The sequence below is a fragment of the Hibiscus syriacus genome, unplaced genomic scaffold, assembly GCF_006381635.1.
Source record: "Hibiscus syriacus cultivar Baekdansim isolate YM2019G1 unplaced genomic scaffold, ASM638163v2 tig00112249_pilon, whole genome shotgun sequence".
Lineage (NCBI taxonomy): Eukaryota > Viridiplantae > Streptophyta > Magnoliopsida > Malvales > Malvaceae > Hibiscus > Hibiscus syriacus.
In genome coordinates this window covers 2281489-2303371 of record NW_024063281.1, presented here as the reverse complement: position 1 = coordinate 2303371, position 21883 = coordinate 2281489, and the positions used below count along the sequence as shown (strand labels likewise).

Below are 21883 nucleotides of genomic sequence, written 5' to 3'. Positions count from 1 at the left end.
TCAGTGTAGCTTTAAATGAGCTTCTTCCCAGAGACGACTTATATCATGATTTTTTTTGCATTAATTTAAATGGACAGTCTAGCTATAACATGCATTCAAACAGCTTGCTTATTTCTAGGGCATCTTAATTTATTTGCATTCTCCGGGTTTTAGGTGAGCTTAGCAATTGGTTTCTTGTTTCTTGGTGGAGGCACGAGGACATCTTCTACCTGCAACTGTTCCATTGCAGCATTGCTTATCACTCTCTATCCACAGTAGCCCACAGGACCCAATGACAACCGTTGCCACCTTCAGGTATGTTAAGATTTTAGTATTAAGGTGTTTTTTGGGTAGCTTAAAATTGATCGGGTGGAAATAGTACATGGTTCAGCACAAGCAATATGAACATTATTTTACTATTGATTTTAGATGGTAATGTCCGGTGGGCTATATTTTCTTGAAGAGACTTAGAATTCTTTTTCACTTTTCCAAATTGGCACATATGCTCTACTTTTACCACTTCTCTATAAGATACTGCATTTTCCAGGCATTCAGACATTTGTATGTCCTTGCAACGGACGCTCGCTGGCTTCAAACTATTGGTGTCGACACTGACCTCCCTGTTTATGCTCCTCTTGAAGTCACAATCAGGGAAACGGAGCATTATTCTGAAACGAGTTTTTGTGAGATTACTCCTTGCATTCCGCCTGAGCGTTCTACTGTAAGTTCAAGATCTGTTAACAGACTTCCAAGGATTTTCATTATTTTCAGACCTTAATTTTCATGGAATAGATTTGGAAGCTGATTAGCATTAAAAAGCTTTCTCTTTATCCAATGGCATTTGTTACTCAGATTCAAATAAAAGTATCTTATATGAATACATGAACGCTTCTTTTTATATAAAGATTAAGTGCTTTATGCTCATGTTGGAGTATAAATGTTTTAATGAAAATGAAGAATCATACTACCATAAGTCATTGCTAATGTTTAGCAACCATAAATGGTTGAAGATGAAAAACCATAATTTGACTAGAATAAGTACTTCAAGGATGCTAATATGAAATACAAATAGAGAGATATGGGGTATCAATCCTCGTACCCACAGATGGAACGAGGGATCGTTTTCTGCAAATTTCAAATTCTCATATGTTTTAAATTATTTTTTTTTTATTAATAATATGTTTTTACCTCTTAAAATTTAATAAATTTGTCCTATGACATAAATCCATGTTTTTTGTTTCTGCTTAAACCTCTCACATGCAAAGCAAGCACTCAACCATTTGAACTATATGTCCATTAATAATTAAACACAGGCAAAAAGACATAAGATATATTTGTACTTTTGAAAAAACCCAATGTGGTTCTCGTATTATTTTTCTCTCAATGTAGCTTTTTAAGTAAAAAAAAAAACCAACGTAATATTTTGACCAATGTTTTTCGTCGTTGACTGTTATGGTGCTGATGTGGCAGTTCACGATGCTGACATGGTGGTCCATGGTGCTGATGTGGCAATCCATCTGCCATGTTTGAGTTACCAATTTAGCACATATGACATGTCATCCGCTATGTTATCAACTATCGTAAACTGTCATGTCAACACCGTGGACCACCATGCTAGCACCGTGAACTATCACGTTAGTATCGTAATGGTCAACGAAGAAAAACACTGGTCAAAACGCCACATCGCGTTATTGTTTAAGTTGAGGGACCTCTGATGCCTTTTCCCTAAATTATATAAACTAATGTAAAAATTAAACATGGTAAAGGGACTAAAATCATAATTTGATCGGAACACTTGAGGGATGCTAGAATGAAATACAAATAGAGATAGTAAGTGGAAAGGAAATTGTGCTTAGTTTCCATATGAAAATTCCCGACATATGCAATCTACAAATTTGTGCATTGGCTGAAGCCATATTTTGCTTCAGCCGAGTGTTTGAAATCTCACATTAAACCAACCCAAAAAAAACGATGATCCATTCCCATACAAAGTTACATTTTATCAAATTTTAGAGAGAAACTTATAAGAAAAAAATATTAAAAAGGTAAATTGATAACACGAATTACGTGTCACGATCGAGAAATAATACGTGTATAGAGGAATTCATTCCACGTATCGGGTAGCCCGGGGAGGCACCAATGGATACAATCGGCATACTTGGCCGGGTCGGCTTTTTGTTCCGGGGTTAGGATTTTACCTTGTCGGATGGTGTGCGTTGCTGTATGTGCGTCTTTTCTATATTCCGAAAGGGTTGTAATGTCGATGAAATGGACCTGAACTTTCATGTTTCGGGAAATGTTGGCAGCTATGACATAGAGCCGACGGTCCGTGCCCACGTTTAGGTACATTGACTGGTTGAGAATTGGGGTCGTCTCTAGGGCACATTTGATCCCATCTGGGTTGTTCCAATCCAAGCTCCTGCACACATTGATGGGTTCAAAATTTTATTGACTCATTTCCATCCACTAAGATGTAATCTGTTTCGATTCGATTTTTTAAATTTTATAAATCATTTATGAATAATTTAATTTGATTCGATTCATTTTTTGTATTAATTTTAGATTTTAAGTTAATAATTTGATCTAATTTCCACCGGTTGAAAGGTCATAGACCCACGTATCAACCACTGAGGTTGACCTAAATTTGGATGCTTTATTCTAACTACTATGGCCATTGACAGCTAATCACAATCAAAAGAGTATATATATATATTGTAAACCTAAAACTAATTAAATTAAAAATGTTATGCACTTAAATATTAAATAATAATAGGATAAAATATATTAGATATCGAACTTTAAGCGTTATATCGTTTGTACCACTGAACTTTCAATTTTTCCAATTATAACACTAAGCTTTGATTTTTGTTTCAATTATACCACTGAACTGTTAAATCATTAATGAAACGATGACGTTGTTGACAGCTATTGACGTGGCTAACGACTGTCGACGTAGACATCTCACCAAAATGACGTTGTTTTGATCTGATTGTTAACAATTTAACGCCCAAGTGGTATAATTGAAACAAAAATCAAAGTTTAGTGCTATAATTGAAAAAATTGAAAGTTCAGTGTTATAAATGATGCAACGCCTAAAGTTCAGTGATATATAGTGTAGTTTTAAAAATTATCAATTAAGACCTAATCGATATAATTAATCACCTAATTTTCATCTGATATAAGGTTTAATCACGATTAGCAAGTGGTGTTCTCTCCTTGTTTTTCTATTGACATAAAAGATTAGGTTTTGTTTTTGGTGAAGTTAGTTATAGCTACTCTTTATTTATACAATATTTTTTTGCACATATTTAATGACTCGTTATGAATTAGAGGATTTATCTTAGAAATTCAAATGATTTTAAACTTGAAATAACTTGAACATTTTAAGAAATCGAATTGAACCGACTTGAGTTGACTTGATTCAAAACTAAATTGACTTATTCGATTAATAGATCTAGATTTACCTGATATGAAGGGGAGACATGCTGCTGAAGAAGACGGTGGTTCGATTTGGATTCACATTTTTATTAACCCACTTAGACCATGTGCTCAACACCCTCTTGTACGCTATCGGCCGGTCGATCTCGTCGTACTCGGTGTCTCCTTTATCGAACGATCCTCGTCTGTTATACGAAATCGACAAAAAAAACATTACATTGAATCAAAACATTTGATGAAACAACAATGTTTTTGTTTTGTTTTGGGGGATTACTTACAAGACTTTCATGGTGGCAGTGTTCATCCACCAAATGTAAGTGTTGAAAACCAAATAGTCAACTTTTTTCCAGTTCTTGCCATGGGTTTTGATGGATCCAGGCATAATTATGCGGTTCAAGACGCTGTGCATGTCTGGGTTGTCTGAATTTGATTGCACCAGAAATGGTGCCCAATAAAACTCTACCGTCGCATTGTAATCCTGCAATCACAAAATATATATATTCATTAATCTTTGCATAGATCTGCTCTACTTCAAGTTTGAATCATTTAAGGTTTAAATTTCTTTCGGATTCAAATCATTCAAGTTTGAGGTTTGATTTTTTCGAGTTTGATCATTACGAGTTAAGATCATTTTTAATTCTAGTTACTTCGAGTTGTAGGATTGTAGAATACTAGACGAAAACGACATTTTCCCATGGAATATTTGTTTGGCAGCTGAGAAAATTAATTGTACCTCGATTCTAAATATAGAGAGAGAACCTATCTTCTTCAAGCTCTTTCTTCCAGGAGGAACAGCAGATTGAACCAGACAAACCATGGATTCCCATTGGTTTCTGTTCAATGAATCTCCAACAAACATTAGCCTCTTGTTCCTCAGTTTCTCGAGCAGTAATCTTGGTTTGTACCTTAAAACAACAGGAACTAAACATGTCAGAAACATGGTGTAATTTCGATTTTAATCCCTCAACTTTATAATATTTGAGACATTAGTCCCTATATTTTGATACTTACTTGGGTAAGTTACAATCTCTAGGCTGCCATCTCCAGTTCTGATACCTAGAATCTTTTCTCCCATTCCTCACGCATGTTACTTGCGCCGAAAGGAACTCACACTCATCTTCTTTGTACAAAGGATGTGTTTCATTATCAAACACCCATTGTCCGGTGAAGAGATCACATTCTTCTGTAGGCAATTCGATGTCTTCGTCTTCTTCTTCGACAACCGGTAGAATCTCAATCTTTTGTTGTTGTTCATCATCTTCTTTATTCTCTACAATCTTTATCGGTTCATCGTCTTTCACCGTCTTCGTTGATTTCAACTCGTCGATGACGGTACCGGCTCCCTTCACCTTTTCCTCGGTTTTAATAGATTCTCGAAGCATTACCGGGTTGTTATTACCCTGAATTCCGGTAGCTTTAGGCCTCGACGAGAACGCAAAGTCAGCTATGGACTTGACGTCCTCGTTGTACATGAAAAGCCCGAACAAGAAGACGGAGAAGACGAGGGCGAATATGGAGAGACTGTTGTTTCTCCGGTGTTTCATGGCTCCGGTTTCGGTGAAAGTCTTACTACGACGAAATGGATGCATGAGTGAATTGAAAGAGTGTTGATTAGAGCCGGTGGAAACGAAGGGAAATGGAAGGAAATATAGGGAGGGAAGATGCAAATGAAAATAATTACGTAAGATATTGTTTTAGTTTATTATTTTATGTTTTGTTTAATTAGGGTTAGGTAAGAAGGGTTTTTCTTCAAGAAAATGGCCATGGTTGTAGAATGATAGTTGTCTTTCTCTTTTATATATATATATATATATATATATATGGGTTAGGATCTACTTACACAATATAAAAACTCTTTAGTTTTACACAAATGTATGACAGTTAGATGATCGAAAATAAATTGTTGAGATTGACTACTTATTTTTTTCCACTGAATATCTTCTCATTTTCTATTGTGTAATAGGATTCTATCCCTATATATATCTGAGAACGAGACAATAATCTTTATGGTAGGTGGTATGGGTTCGAGTCTAATTTATATTGATTTAAGTCCAATCATATATGAATCTCATTTGAATTTATACTGATCATTAGTTTTATCTAAAAAAATTATTATCAATTCGATTATATGTTGTATTTATCATTTGATTATAGTTAGAGATGACAACTGATCGGGTTGATCAATTTATTTATTAACTCAACCCAAACCAAGAAGCATACACCCTCCATCCTACCCAACCCAACCCTGAAGAGTGTATTTTCTCTACAAGAATCTGACCCAATATGAATTTTGGAGTAAAACATGCATCCGAACCGACTCCACATAATATAAACATATAAAAAAATATTTTTATTCAAAAATAGGGATCTAATTAAAAAATATAAAAAGTCGAGGTATTATAGTAATCATCCTTAAATTTTCAGGAAAAAAAACTAAACTAATACCTCGATTCGGGTCAAAGATTGTTCACCTTAAAATTAAAATTGACTCGACCCGGTCTCACTCTCTATAAAATCGACCTGAATCCAATAAAAACACTAAATTACCATCTCTAATTGTAGTTTTTGTTTGTTATATTTATTTATTGATTTTGTTTATAAACATCTGCATCTTTAACTACTTTGTTTGATGGAAACAATCTGAGGTAGAAAAGAAAGCAAAGTGAAGTGAAGAGTGAAATCCAAGGTTTGCCAAGTTGGTCCTTATCTACCTAAGATTAGGACACGAAATTGGAACATGAAAGGTGTAGTGTTTTCTATAAATCAGATGTTTGATTTGGAAGCTTCATCGAGACATGAAAATATATTGTCTATCATATACATATATCCCCATGGAAAGTTAAAAAGTTGTTTCTTATTTGTGAAGTCAAATACTGAATTTGTGGATTCTAACCCCGAACTCGAAAAACTTGACTCAATTAGTTTGATCGATTCGTATACGATATCGATGTATAATTAGATTTTCGGGCAGAGATTTTTCTTAAGAGAACAATAGTGTTAGTCTGAAATAAACAAATCAAAATTGCCAGCATGATTTTGCAAGAACGGGCCAAACAAAAATAATAATTTTGGATAGCATAAGCATGCATTATTTGTTAACTAATTATAACCCTTTTATTTAAAAATAAAGATTCAGATAACGTTGGTACATAAATTAATGTTGAAAATACCACGAATAATGAACTTACGTGCCTCACATATTCTCTAACCTAATATTATATTGTGATTCCATTGACTAAATCAAAATTACAAATTTTCAAAGTAATGAACATACTATATTTTGAGAAGATCAATGAAGAGTTCGGTTGATTTTTGAGTTGGGTTAATTTATGTCGGATCTTTTAAATTGTAATTTTTTTCAGTTATTCTAGGAGGGATTGTTTTTGGGTTAGATTTAGTTTGGGTTCGAGTTTGTTATTTTAGATTTGATTTTGTAATTGACTCCTTTTTCGAACTAAATGAAAATTGAAAACCATGTGATATCATCGGTGATAGTTTATCTAGAGCATCTAAGATCGAACATCGTCCAAAAGCCTTAGCGAAGCCCATGATCCAATGTCCATTGGAGTCTCGCAGATCATCCCCACAAAAAGTCACACATGTATTCGACTTTCGAACCTTATCTATTTGTAGACATCATATTTCGTCCTAATTATGTACACATTTTCTTTTTTTGCAGGCCCAACAGTAGCCTGAAATACGAGCCCAATGCAGCAGCCCAAGTTACACACCCAAGACCCGCTGGAGCTGCGACCCGGGTCCAGCAGTGGACCCGTAAACCATATTTCCCCTTCAGCAAAGACTCCCCACGATGCACGAACCCAAACAGCCGAAGCTCTCGGTCAACTACCCAGTTCTTAAGGCATCGTACACGCATGAAATAGGAACGAACCCAAATATCAGTATTTCACTCGGATTTAAACTCTTAAAAGTAGGATTCACATAACCTTATAAATACCCATGTAAATCAACACCATTACACACACAAGATCATACGATTACGAGAAGAAAAATCCTACGACCAAAGAGATCGAAGCTTTTGTACCAATCTTGAAGCTATATAAAAAAGGTATAATTTTTACCTTTATTTCGGCTGGGTTTTTGTTGCTTGCCTATTCTATTTCACTTTGTTTGAACTCTGAGAAGACGAAAAGGGTTCGACCGAGCAATATACAGAGGCTTTAAAGGCGAAAGAAGCTCAGAAGCAGACCGCACAAGCTGATAAGGAAGCTGGGAGGTTGTTGGAAAGGAGATGAAAATACTGCAAATGAAATAAAAAAGGGGGCTGGATTTTTTGTGTTCACACGTTACAGGAATATAAGGGGGGAGTGTTTCATTTCACTTATTTTGGGTAAATCACATGTCAGGTCCCTAGAGTCTGGAAACTTCATGCTTTATTCATTTATCTTAGGGGTTAATCCCCTTTCAGGTCCCACATTTTTTTATAGTATTCGTTTCGCCCCTAGATCGAATTTACATGCCAATTTTCCTTTTAAATTCATCCCCTAATTTTGTCTCCCTTTTAATTTAATCCTTTTATCTTTATTATTATTATTATTATTATTATTATTATTATTTTATTTCTTATTTTATTTATTTATACGATATTACATATATATATTATATTTTATTTTTTAATCATTTTATTATTTTTATTTCTTTATTTTTATTATTTTATTTCTTTTATTTCTATTACTTTGTTTATATATATATATATATATATATATATATATATATATATATATATATATATATATATATACTCTCTTTTATTTATTTAATTTATTTAATTTTTTATCTTTATTGTATTTATTTTTTTATTTCTAGTTTCTAGTTTTTATTTTTAATTTTTTTATTATATATTTTATTTTTTCCTTTGTCTTTTTCTTTATATTTTTATTATTTTTTTCCTTTATTATATTTATCCTATTTAACTTCATTTTATTTTATTTTATTTTATTTTATTTATCTTATCTTATTTATTTCATTTGTTTTTTAATTGTTTTTTTTTATTTTATTTACTTTCATTACTTTTTTCCTTCTAACAAGTGTCTTGACTTTTTAAGGGTACGCTTTCAAATCATCCGAGGTAAGTAATTCAAATCGAATATTTCAAATTTTAATTTAAATTTCTATTTTCGCAATTAAGAGAACCAAAAATTAATTGGTACCGAAAGGGCGGTTCAAGGGTGCTAATCCTTCCTTGACTGTAACCGACTCCCGAACCCGACACATTCCTGGTAAAACGCAGATCAAGTAAGATGTTGTCCGATCTACCTAAATATCGTTTTAAAATGATCGGTGGCGACTCCAATTCATATTTTTCAAGTCGAAGCCCAATTCTGGGGCCCAACCGAAAGACGGTCACGACAGCTTGGCGACTCTGCTGGGGACCGGTAAGTGAGTCAAGCCGAAATTAATTTTCGGTTGTTTTTTTATGCGAAAATGGTAAATTTAAATTTAAATTTATTTATTCGATTCCAGTTATTTACCTTTGATTATTTTTCAAATAAATAGTTTTACTAACATTTTTTAATGATTTCAGATTTTTCAAAGTTTTCATCTCAGGCTCTATACCCGAGCTCCAAACCCTATTTAAGTGGGGGTGAAAGCGACGCCTTCGTGTGAATTTATTCACCGTGCGAGCCTAACAAGTAGCCTTCGGGATTCATATACCTTATGTCTTCGTGTGGATTTATTCACCGTGCGGGCATAAGGGAATGTGTCCTCTCGAGTTTAACTTAGTTCACACAAGCCTATGATGGGCTTAGGACTAAGGATCTGGCAAGCCCAAGGGGGCACCGGCAAGGAGAACTCGAGTACCTTTTTAGAACCTAAACCGGGAGAGTGCAGGGAATTAGAGCCCACCCCAAGACCTCATTCCAAACCCTAGGATGCTTTGTTTCCTGCTTTATTTTCTGTTCAAAGCATGCGAACTAGACAAATATGCGGTTAGGATTTGTTTGAAATTAGCATGCGGGATAGAGATCATGTCCGGGTAGGAATTAAAGCATGCGGGGTAGATATCATGTGGGGTAGGATTTTTCATTTCTTTGTTTTGATTTACCTCACTAACCCTTTTATTTTTTGTTCTTTTTTATTTTGTGTTCATCGTTTGCATCATTTAAAATGATGTGTTGATCCACCAAAAATGTGTTTGTTAAACATGAATAATTTGTATTAATGGACAAAGGGGTTACAATACAAAGAGATAAAAAGCTCAGAAGTCCAGACGTGGTCAAAGAATACTCAGAGGCAAAGGTTGCAGGGGCAAGACGAGGAAAATGTTGCTGACCCAGACGCTCCTTTTGAAAACTACGATAAGAAGTGGCAAAACCCCATCTAAGCTGCAGACCATTATTGACGAATTCTAGAAACAAGTCGATAAACTTCGGATAGAGGGCTCCAATGGCACTTTTGTTTGGATCAAGCTCGACATAGAGTGAAAGCCGGAGATGCAGTCCTTCGAGACCCCTTTTGGGGCAAGCAGCCCATCACCTGCACAAGTTTAGCCAAAGGAGCCGGAATGGTTCGACAAGATATTCAACCAGTGAAAAAGACGAATCAACTTTTCAGAAGTTGTGCAGGATTTGTACCATCAAAAAAGTTTTTGTCTCTTCAGACGTAACACTTTTGTCACCAATAAGGGTTATTTAGAATAACAGTCACATTTTTTGGATCAATGCCTCGGACATTTCATGCATCATATATTTAGACATTTTGCATTTTTTATTTTCTTTGCATTTTGTTATTTTCTTTGCATTCACATTAACTAACATAAACATGTCTCATCAAAGGGAGCAAATACTGGATACACCGCCTCAAGCATTGGACACACCCCATCCGCATAACACTCGTTTGAAGAAGAAGATGATGGAAGCCAGAATTACACAAATCGAGGAGAATATGTTGAAACTACATAAAGAGCTAGAAGATAAGATAAACCAAAATAGTCGAAATACTCTAGAAACAATCACAAGGAACCAAGAGTCCTTGGTTGATCAGATTGTTGCCAAGTTAGTTGGCTTACAACAGACCAGTGCGCCTGGGGCAGGTTCATCGGAAGGGGTAACTATACAACCTACCCCGCAAGTGGTTATCTCACCTGAAATCTTACCAGAACTTCGAGGGGACTCATCTGCTGCAAAAGCAAAGCCCTCGTCCTCTGTATTTAACCCTAAGAACAATCTGGGTTATTACCATGTACCGAATTTGGACGAAGAGGACAAAGCGAGGAAGATGGAGGAAAAAATCAAACAATTGGAGGACCAAATGAATATAGTCAAAGGAGACCATGACTACCATGAAATCGATGTCGCGGAACTCAGTCTAGTCCCAGACTTGGTTCTTCCTCCGAAATTTAAGTCCCCGGAATTCGAGAAGTTTGATGGGAACAGTTGTCCATCCGCTCACATCACCATGTTCTGCAGAAAGATGACAGGATATGGAGGAAACGACCAGCTCCTGATTCACTGCTTCCAGGAGAGTCTGTCGGGCTCAGCCATTCGGTGGTACAACCAGCTAAGCTGATCAAATATCAAGACCTTGAATGACCTGGCTAAGTCATTTCTAGAACAATACAAGCATGTCAATGACATAAGCCAGATCGAGTTACGCTACAAAGCATGGAAAAAAAAGCATAACGAGAGTTTCAGACAATACGCACAAAAGTGGAGGGACTTGGCTGTGCGAGTTCATCCACCGTTGGATGAAATGGAAACCCGAAAACTTTTCGTACAGACCCTAAAGACCCCATACTTTAGACACCTGGTTGCGATCACGTCAGGGAGCTTTTCAGACTTGGTTATGGCTGGAGAAATGGTCGAGTCGGCCATAAAGCAAGGCAAAATTAAGGATAGGGAGGCCAGTAGGAAACCTCCTATGCGAGAGCGGGATGGAGAGATTAACAACATCAACCATGCCAGTAAAGGTGTTACGATCTCCAAACCGAAATCAACTGCAGCTGTACCGTCAGGTACTTCTAAACAAGATTCAAGAGAACCAAGGAGGGAAAAGGAACATTTCGACCCTATTCTCATGACCTACAAAAAGCTTTACCATCAACTTCTTGACACCCATGTAGTGTCACCATACCCGGTTGAACCCTTGAAACCCCCATACCCCAAGTGGTATGATGAGAATACGCATTGTGAATATCACGGCGGAGTCCCAGGGCACACAATTGAGAACTGTTAGCATTCAAAAGGGTCATACAAAAGATGCGTAACCAGAACTGGATCGACTTCAACAACTTGGGGGCATCCAAGTGAGGGAGATCATTTCATCATTTGAGGCATTCTGTTTGAACTTGTTTTTTTTTTACTTTTTTAGGTTTTTGTAAGAATATTTGAATAAATTTATGTTACTTTAATGATGACGAGCAATGAATCACATTTGTAAACTTGCAATTCTTTGAATATCATTTGAATTAAGAAACTCTGTGAATGGTTCAAAGTTTCGGATCTTTGACAAAGTAACATGTTTTAAAACAAGGACCTTGACCTTACCCAAAATATACCCTCAAACACCGTACCCTGCTCTTACAATTAACCAATACAACCTTTTCTTTTCATAAGGTGCGGACAACACGGGGCATCATTTGCATATGACAATTACTATGTTTTTTATTTAAGACGTTCAATGACGATGATGATCCTTACAAATGGAATAGTCGAGTAAGTGAATCTAGTTTAGGTCAGTTGCTGGAAAATTGAACTCTAAAGATGAAATTTTTGAATTTCAAGAACACCTAGACTATAACAGATTCTTCTGGACAATCTTAAGAAATTAAATCCGTAAAGTTGAGTTATTCCGCTAAGGCAATTGGTTATAGAGGAAACTTGAAAGCTCTGGCCTTATGAATAGATTACGTTCAAACCATGGCATTGCTCGAACACTTGACGATTCGGTGTTTGGTCCACTGCTATTGTCCGACCGAAGACTCTGCGATGAGATGAACCCTTCAGTTAACTTGATAAAAATGATTATAATGTTAAGTTGTCCCTCTAAAGCAATTGGTTAAACGCCCCGGCTTTATGGATTCAGCTAGCCAGATAACGGCAAATTAAATCAAATTTATCTAGGCAAGAAATTTTTGGTAATGATGGACTAAGGGAGTTAAGGAACACCTGTTATAGTCAACTACACACAAGCACTCAAGAATTTCATTTTTAGACCGATATTTTTGCACTGCCTTTGTTAGAGGAGCCTACAAAGCTTGAACAAATGGAAGATTTCAGAGGATCGAAATAAAAGGTCTAGTAATTTATCATGCTAGTTGCAACATTTTGTCCGCACCCAATTAAAATGCCAAGGCATATTGCGATATTTAAAAAAATGTCATTGTGGGTTACCGAAACCTTATAAAGGAGGCCAACCTAAAGCCAGCATCCATTTGAACATTTGTCAAAGAGTTGTAACTCTGAAAGCATTAAAGGAGCTTTTGATTCCTTTGATATTCTTTGAACTCACGTTTACAATTTGATTCAATTGCGAATAATATTTTTCAGTATTTTTATCATTTTCTCTCCTAAGACAAGAAAAAGGAAAAACGTTTTCAAATAGAACAGTCTCAGATATGAAAGGTCTATAAAGCCAAAGCTCGAGAAGTAAATGGGGCACAATTAATTCCAATGACCAGACTGGCAGACAAAGCACGAGACTCCATCCAAGAGATAACACATAATTCATTCATGTTGCATGCATCTTAAACATACTTAAGTGCATCACATTCATCATTTTGGCATACATGATTTTTTGCAGCTTTTAGAATCAAGTTTCAACTTCAGGATGAAGGATACTCTATTCACAAGCGCCTTTGAAGAAAGATGGTGGTTGCTTAACTCAACAGTGAGAAGCTACACCTCAACCGACTTGACATATCTACAGATCTCAGAACCAATTTCAGATAGGTTCGAGAACCAATTCGGATCAAATCCAGTTCAACTCAATTCAACAAAGAGTAGTAGCATGTTTCCAGTTAACACTTTCAAGCCAGATTTCAATTCCGTGACGGAAGATATCCAGCGGACAAAATTTATCAGTGGACATTCCCGTGAAGATGAGTCATCCAAAAAAATCATATTACTTGGTTCAGACCTGCTCAGAGGAACCACCTGAAGAACTACGACCAGCTTAGACCTGTGAAGGGAGCCATTTTTTTAAGACAACATTTGCGGCATAACTTAAGTCGAGAAGGGTTATCCGCCAACCAAAGACCTTTGAGTTCGATTACGCTCAGCTCCAAGGCACATCGTTTGCAGCATAGCTTAAGTCGAGAAGGGTTATCTGCCAACCAAAGACCCCCGAGTTCGATTACACTCAGCTTCGAGGGCATATCATTTACAGCATAACTCAAGGCTATAAGGGTTATCTGTCACCAAAGACCTTCGAGTTCGACTACACTCAGCTCCAAGGCACATCATTTGCAGTACAACTTAAGTCTAGAAGGGTTGTCTGCCAACAAAAGACCTTTGAGTTCGATTACGCTCAGCTCCAAGGCATATCATTTGAAGCATAGCTTAAGTCGAGAAGGGCTATCTGCCAAAAGACCCCCGAGTTCGATTACACTCAGTTTCAAGGGCACAACATTTACGGCATAACTTAAGTCGAGAAGGGTTATCCGCCAACCAAAGACCTTTGAATTCGATTACGCTCAGCTCCAAGGCACATCGTTTGCAGCATAGCTTAAGTCGAGAAGGGCTATCTGCTAACCAAAGACCCCCGAGTTCGATTACACTCATCTTCGAGGGCATATCATTTACAGCATAACTCAAGGCTAGAAGGGTTATCTGTCACCAAAGACCTTCGAGTTCGACTACGCTCAGCTCCAAGGCACATCATTTGCAGTATAGCTTAAGTCGAGAAGGGCTATCTGCCAAAAGACCCCCGAGTTCGATTACACTCAGCTTCGAGGGCATATCATTTACAGCATAACTCAAGGCTATAAGGGTTATCTGTCACCAAAGACCTTCGAGTTCAACTACACTCAGCTCCAAGGCACATCATTTGCAGCACAACTTAAGTCTAGAAGGGTTGTCTGCCAACAAAAGACCTTTGAGTTCGATTATGCTCAGCTCCAAGGCATATCATTTGTAGCATAGCTTAAGTCGAGAAGGGCTATCTGCCAAAGACCCTTAAGTTCGATTACACTCAGCTTCAAGGGCATATCATTTACAGCATAACTCAAGGCTAGAAGGGTTATCTGTCAACAAAGACCTTTGAGTTCGATTACACTCAGCTCCAAGGCACATCATTTGCAGCATAGCTTAAGTCGAGAAGGGCTATCTGCCAAAGACCCCCGAGTTCGATTACACTCAACTTCGAGGTCATATCATTTACAACATAGCTCAAGGCAAGAAGGGCTATTTGTCAATAAAATTGTCGAGCTCGACTCTATTCAGCTCGACGATACCTCAATCACACTACTGTCCGGCTGCAATCAAGGTTTTCAAAGTCAAGAAGAACACCTGGGTTAACTGTGCCTCAGTAACAAGAAAAACGTTTCTCGACAGCATAACTTAAGTCGATAAAAACTATCTATCAACGAAGACCCTTTGAGTTCGATTACATTCAACTTGAGGGCTTATCAACCACAGCGTGGAGTCAAAGAATTACTTTCCAGTCAGATTTTTAACTAAGGTCTTTAAACTGAGAAGAAGACCCAAGTTGACTAAAATTTGACGACGAGAAGTCACGTTCCAATTCAAATTCTGGACTATGGCTTCAATTTCATATCATTTCAAGATGGACCCAACTTCACGACGAATGAGTCATCTGTAGTACAACAACACCAAAGTCTTCAGCCTCGTAACGAAGGATATCTTGCTCAGAAATTTTGAGTTCAACTCAAACTCACGTCAATGGAGTCATTTCGTGATGGATTATGACAAATCAATCATGTCATCGGATTTCAACTCTACAACAAGGGATATTCGATGTGGACGAAATTTGTGTCTTGTAATCTTTGCTCTATTTTCGTTACACGATAATGAGCAAAGAGGGGCAGTTGTAGACATCATATTTCGTCCTAATTATGTACACATTTTCTTTTTTTGCAGGCCCAACAGTAGCCTGAAATACGAGCCCAATGCAGCAGCCCAAGTTACACACCCAAGACCCGCTAGAGCTGCGACCCGGGTCCAGCAGTGGACCCATAAACCATATTTCCCCTTCAGCAAAGACTCCCCACGATGCACGAACCCAAACAGCCGAAGCTCTCGGTCAACTACCCGGTTCTTAAGGCATCGTACACGCATGAAATAGGAACGAACCCAAATATCAGTATTTCACTAGGATTTAAACTCTTAAAAGTAGGATTCACAGAACCTTATAAATACCCATGTAAATCAACACCATTACACACACAAGATCATACGATTACGAGAAGAAAAATCCTACGACCAAAGAGATCGAAGCTTTTGTACCAATCTTGAAGCTATATAAAAAAGGTATAATTTTTACCTTTATTTCGGCTGGGTTTTTGTTGCTTGCATATTCTATTTCACTTTGTTTGAACTCTAAGAAGACGAAAAGGGTTCGACCGAGCAATATACAGAGGCTTTAAAGGCGAAAGAAGCTCAGAAGCAGACTGCACAAGCTGATGAGGAAGCTGGGAGGTTGTTGGAAAGGAGATGAAAATACTGCAAATGAAATAAAAAAGGGGGCTGGATTTTTTGTGTTCACACGTTACAGGAATATAAGGGGGGAGTGTTTCATTTCACTTATTTCAGGTCCCACATTTTTTTATAGTATTCGTTTCGCCCCTAGATCGAATTTACATGCCAATTTTCCTTTTAAATTCATCCCCTAATTTTGTCTCCCTTTTAATTTAATCCTTTTATCTTTATTATTATTATTATTATTATTATTATTATTATTATTATTATTATTATTTTATTTTATTTCTTATTTTTTTTATTTATACGATATTACATATATATATTATATTTTATATTTTAATCATTTTATTATTTTTATTTCTTTATTTTTATTATTTTATTTCTTTTATTTCTATTACTTTGTTTATACGTGTATATATATATATATTATTTTTTCCTTTATTATTATTATCATTATATATACTCTCTTTTATTTATTTAATTTATTTAATTTTTTATCTTTATTGTATTTATTTTTTTATTTCTAGTTTCTAGTTTTTATTTTTTATTTTTTTATTATATATTTTATTTTTTCCTTTGTCTTTTTCTTTATATTTTTATTATTTTTTCCTTTATTATATTTATCCTATTTAACTTCATTTTATTTTATTTTATTTTATTTTATTTATCTTATCTTATTTATTTCATTTGTTTTTTAATTGTTTTTTTATTTTATTTACTTTCATTACTTTTTTCCTTCTAACAAGTGTCTTGACTTTTTAAGGGTACGCTTTCAAATCATCCGAGGTAAGTAATTCAAATCGAATATTTCAAATTTTAATTTAAATTTCTAATTTTCGCAATTAAGAGAACCAAAAATTAATTGGTACCGAAAGGGCGGTTCAAGGGTGCTAATCATTCCTTGACTGTAACCGACTCTCGAACCCGACACATTCCTGGTAAAATGCAGATCAAGTAAGATGGTGTCCGATCTACCTAAATATCGTTTTAAAATGATCGGTGGCGACTCCAATTCATATTTTTCAAGTCGAAGCTCAATTCTAAGGCCCAACCGAAAGACGGTCACGACACTATTTAATACAATGACATCTAAAGAAGACAATACCTTATGTTACATAACGATTCTCTAATATTGTCTAAATTTATATTATCCGAGTTAAGAAAATAAATATTTATGAATATAATAATCCATGGTTTCTATTTACATCCTTTCAAAAGCCCAAAGTTTTGTTGACGGCAAATAGGCCCAATTACTAAATGTAAAAGTACGAGAAGCCCCATCTTGTAATTAATAGGGTTGATTTTGGCCCTTGTAAAGCCTAGTTTTGAGCCCCTTCGTCTTCCCATATAAATTAATATTTTTTCTTTTAAAAATCCATTTAATCAATATTTATATGAATGAAAAAATTAGTTGATAAAAATGTACTCAAAGTAAATATCGTGTTTCTATAATCTAGATATAGTGAACCGCGCGGCCTTCATCATTTTTTACCCTTTTTTGCCCAATAGGGCAACCCAAAAAAAAAATTGGGCAAAATATGACATAGATTACTGTAACAAATATCGTAGATCTTAAAATAAACTTTCACATGTTTTATTAGACTATTTTTTTTTAGTTTTGGCGTATTGGGTAAAAAAAACTTTTTTGACTACTTTGGACGCCTAAGTAAGCCTTAGAATATTAGACACGTGGATAAACCGAGGGAGACAGTTGAGAGCAGTCATCTTTCCAAAAATTTAAAATTATATTACATTTTAGATTTTAAAAATTCACTCCTCTAGAATTTTAAAAATTCAAGTTAGCTGCCAATATAAAATCTTAGTTCGTTCCTGATTAGACATGGATGCTTAGATAGATGTGGAAGCAAAATGAATAAATGAAGAGAAATATACAGAAAACAAGAGTGAAATTTAAGTGAATACTCCGAGTTGTTGTCACAAGTTTGACAAATCAAATGAGATGGAGAAGACTTATATTTAGGGTCTATTTGTTTCTCTGTAATTGGTTTTTTGAAAAATATTTTCCTCTTTTTTCAGTACTTAGTTGACGTAAAACAGCTAGTCAATGTAATTCATTTTTGTTGTTAACTGAATTTCCTTTGCATTTTCTAGAAAATGACTTATCATCTGATTTTCAGTAATTTATTTTACGAACTCTTCACTTCAAAACATAAACACTCAAAACATTATTATTTGAATATATTTAATATTAATATATTATTTTAGTATCATTTTAATAAAAATATTAATTATTAAATTATATTTGTTGATAATTTTAAGAATATAATATTATATTTTATTATTACAATTATGTTATTATAATATATAATATTATACTTTTATTTTGATAATATATAACAAATTGTTAATAAAATCAATATTATTTATTAATTTCATAAAAATAATATTATTGAATTCTTGAACATGTAATATATACTCCTTAAAATATAATATAATATTCTTATTTTAATATTATAATTTCAATATTTTAACAATAATAAATAATAAATATAATAAATAATATATTATTCTTATTTTAATAATTATTTAATATAATTTATAATAATTTTATTTTAATAAAATATATTAATCCTAATATTTTTATTTATAAAATTATAGATATAATATTTTAATAATAATATTGACATTCTGTCCTAACTAACACGGGCATCACTGGCAACCTTAACATACCCTTTCCAAAAGAACCTTGAGCAAATTTGAGTCAATCTCTAAACAATCGCTTTAGGTAGCACAAAGTGTTTGCCCCAAAAAGCTTGAATACTATAAAGGGCACTCTAAATAAGTTGGAGAAGACCAACATACGAGATAAGCTTGGACGCACAACTCTTTACTCGGTCCTCCACCCTTCCCAAGAGAGAAACACAATCCTTCACCGTATGTCTCTTGTAAATAAGAGGAACCCCAAATAGCAAACAGGTAGCTGACAAACTTAAAACCCATGATTTCGTGCACTTCAAACATCTCACCCTCACTAACTACTAAGCAGAAGACAACAGTCTTCATGGGATTCAAGCAAAGCCTAGAGACCTTACGAAATTCTTCCAAAACACATTTACCCCTACAATGGAGTCCACACTACCCTTCGCAAAAATCAGCAAATTATCAGCGAACCTGAGGTGCGTAAGACCAATCTTTTTACACTTAGGGTGATACTTAAAGCCACACCCGCAGCAGCAACATCCAACATCAGTGAGAGCACACTTATTGCTAAGATAAAGAGGCAAAGAGATAAAGGGTCTTCTTGTCTCACCCCTCTCTCGCCTTCAAAATAACCTTTCAAACCCTCTTTAACTAAGATTGAGAACCTCAGATAAGCAATACAACCCCTGATCCATTCAACAAACACCATAAGAAAATTATAAGCTTTCAAGACGCACAACACAAACTCTCAATAAAGAGAGTCGAATGCCTTCTGAAGGTCAACCTTTATAGCACAACGCGATGACAGGGCATTCCTACCATAGCCCCTAAGAATTTTCTGTCCTAGGAGAATATTATCAAATATACTCCTCCCTTGTACAAAATTTGATTGATTACCTGAGATGATAACAGGTATCCACCTAACCATACGGTTCACCAATACCTTTGTGATGAACTTATAAACTACCTAACAGCAGAAAATGGGCCTGAAATCCTTCACCTTACTAGGATTTTGCACTCTAGGTACAAGAGTGATTGAAGTAGCATTGAACTCCTTCAAAGGAACAAAGAAGCTTAAATAAAAGAGGACCACCTCCATAATCTCATCACCCACCACATCCCAAGCTCTTTGAAAGAAACTAGATGCATATCCATTAGGCCCAGCGGTCTTCTCCCCATTCATCAAGAACATCGCATTCTTTAACTTTCTCTCTAGAGACAGGCCTGCTCAAATCTGCTTTGGCTGCATCGTCAAGACCAACCCCAACCAGCTCACTAAGGAAATCAACCGAAGGGACAACCACCGAGCCATCAACTGTCCCAACTGCCTCTTATATTTTTTTAATTTTTCTACTATATGAAAAAGTAATTTTCTCATTAATTATAAAGAAAATGAATTTTCATTGTCGAGGAGAAAATAATTCTCAGGAGAATATCATGCTCTAAATAAATATGTGTAAACTACAGAAATGGTCAATTCGATTGAGTTTTATAAATTTTTCCTCATTAAATTCAAAAAAAACATAAGATTTAGTCACCTTCGTTTCGTTTTAATAAGATATGATCACTGAAAGTTAATGACCGTTAAACCTTTAACGGTTTTCTATTGTGGTAAAGTAAATATAAAAAATCAAAATTACATCATTTCCACGTAATTAAAACGTATATTAAGTTTGGGTCATTTTCCTTTCATATTTGTACACTTTTTGTCAGTTACGTTATCATTTTATTAAGTTCTGGTCACTTACGTTATTGATTTATTAAATTTTCGTCACTTGGAAATGAGGTACTCAAAGGTTGGCGCGGTGGCGCGACAGATCGCACAACCCTCAGGGGTTAATGTGATCCATAGGGATCTAGAATCGAAAAATTGCTTGTTCTTGAGCAAAAACAAATATTTGATGTTGAAGATAATGGATTTGGATTGAGTTCAGTGGATGAATTCACGGATCCTATTATCGGGTTGTTTGGATTCATTGATTATGTTTCACAGGAGACATTTTCTGGGAAATCATCATGAAGAGTGATATCTGGTTATCAGTTTATTTGGATCCATTAATTTTTCTTCTTGGTCCTTGTTGGATTTGGCATTTTGTAATCTCAATCTTTGAAAATTGAATTTTAGTTCGTATAACTGAGATTACCCAACTTTATTTTATATCTAGATTTCTACCCTCATTTTTCTCTGAACTTGTAGTGTTATTATGTGTTATTGGAAGTTGGAAATCTTTCATTATTCTTGAAATGTAGCATGAGTCCTTGAAAGAAGGAAAATGGAGCAATGGAGTAGAGTTGTGTGAAGAAAACCATGGAGAAGATGAATAATAATGGGATTGGATTAAAATAGATAAACTGAAATGTTGTCCCTAAGCTAATTTGAATATTCAAAAAGACCTATAATTAATATTTTATCTAAAGTGTTGGGGTTAAAATAAAAATTAAACTATTTTATTATTGGGTCTTGTCATCAAACCAAAGGCATTTAACGTCCAAATGACCAAAACTCAAGTAAATTACTAAAACTAATAAAATGATAACGTAAGTGACCAAAAGTGTACAAATATGAAAGGAAAGTGATCAAAACTTAATCCACATATTATCTACATAAAAATAATGTAGTTTTAATTTTATATATTTATCATGCCACGTTAACAAACCGTTAAAGGTTTAACGGCAATTAACCTTCAGTTACCGTATCTTAATTAAAACGAAACGAAAGTGAATAAATTTTACGTCTTTTAAATTTAGTGAGAAAAAATTTATAAAATTCAAACGAAACGGATCATTATTGATGTAGTTTACTCTATATATATATATATGTGTGTGTGTTAAATGTTGGAATTGTATCCCAATCAATTAAATTCTTTACAAGGAAAACTTTTCGTCTTATCAAATTTGATTTTTATGTCAATTAAATTAAAACTTAATAGAAATATTGATTTTTTACCTTTTTATTATATTTCAATCTGAGGATTTCAACTTTGCTTTTTTTTTATTATATTTCAACAAAAATATCTATCCGTTTTACCTTTTATCGATAAGGATATGATAACGAATAAAATATATAATAATATAATAAGATAATTAATAATAAACAGTATAAAAGAAGGTGAAATGACCACGTCGACTGTTCTTAAAATCCACAAACTTTTAACTGTGTTTTCATTTGTGGGTCAAATTCTCCC

General features: G+C 34.8%; 1 protein-coding gene and 1 long non-coding RNA gene across 2 annotated transcripts; one reads left to right on the top strand and one right to left on the bottom strand.

Annotated features, from left to right (window-relative positions):
* The first annotated feature begins 523 nt into the window (after nucleotides 1-523).
* On the top strand, nucleotides 524-21583 carry LOC120176685. Its single transcript, XR_005521344.1, has 3 exons — nucleotides 524-700; nucleotides 4071-4072; nucleotides 21571-21583. It is a non-coding gene; the product is annotated as an uncharacterized LOC120176685 (long non-coding RNA).
* On the bottom strand, nucleotides 1811-5043 carry LOC120176682 (protein ESKIMO 1-like). Its single transcript, XM_039183063.1, has 5 exons — nucleotides 4429-5043; nucleotides 4151-4322; nucleotides 3696-3895; nucleotides 3444-3602; nucleotides 1811-2398 (listed from the first exon to the last, which is right to left on the bottom strand). The coding sequence occupies exons 1-5, from the start codon at nucleotides 5004-5006 to the stop codon at nucleotides 2050-2052; spliced, it is 1458 nt and encodes a 485-aa protein (XP_039038994.1). The 5' UTR covers nucleotides 5007-5043; the 3' UTR covers nucleotides 1811-2049.
* Nucleotides 21584-21883: the final 300 nt, after the last annotated feature.

Bases quoted from the DNA above. Each gene is read 5' to 3' on its own strand.
- LOC120176682 (XM_039183063.1), bottom strand. From the start codon at position 5,006: ATGCATCCATTTCGTCGTAGTAAGACTTTCACCGAAACCGGAGCCATG. The intron at 4,323-4,428 runs GTAAGTATCAAA...TGTTGTTTTAAG, and splicing joins AGAGATTGTAACTTACCCAA to GTACAAACCAAGATTACTGC. The intron at 2,399-3,443 runs GTAAATCTAGAT...CAATGTGTGCAG, and splicing joins ATGTCTCCCCTTCATATCAG to GAGCTTGGATTGGAACAACC.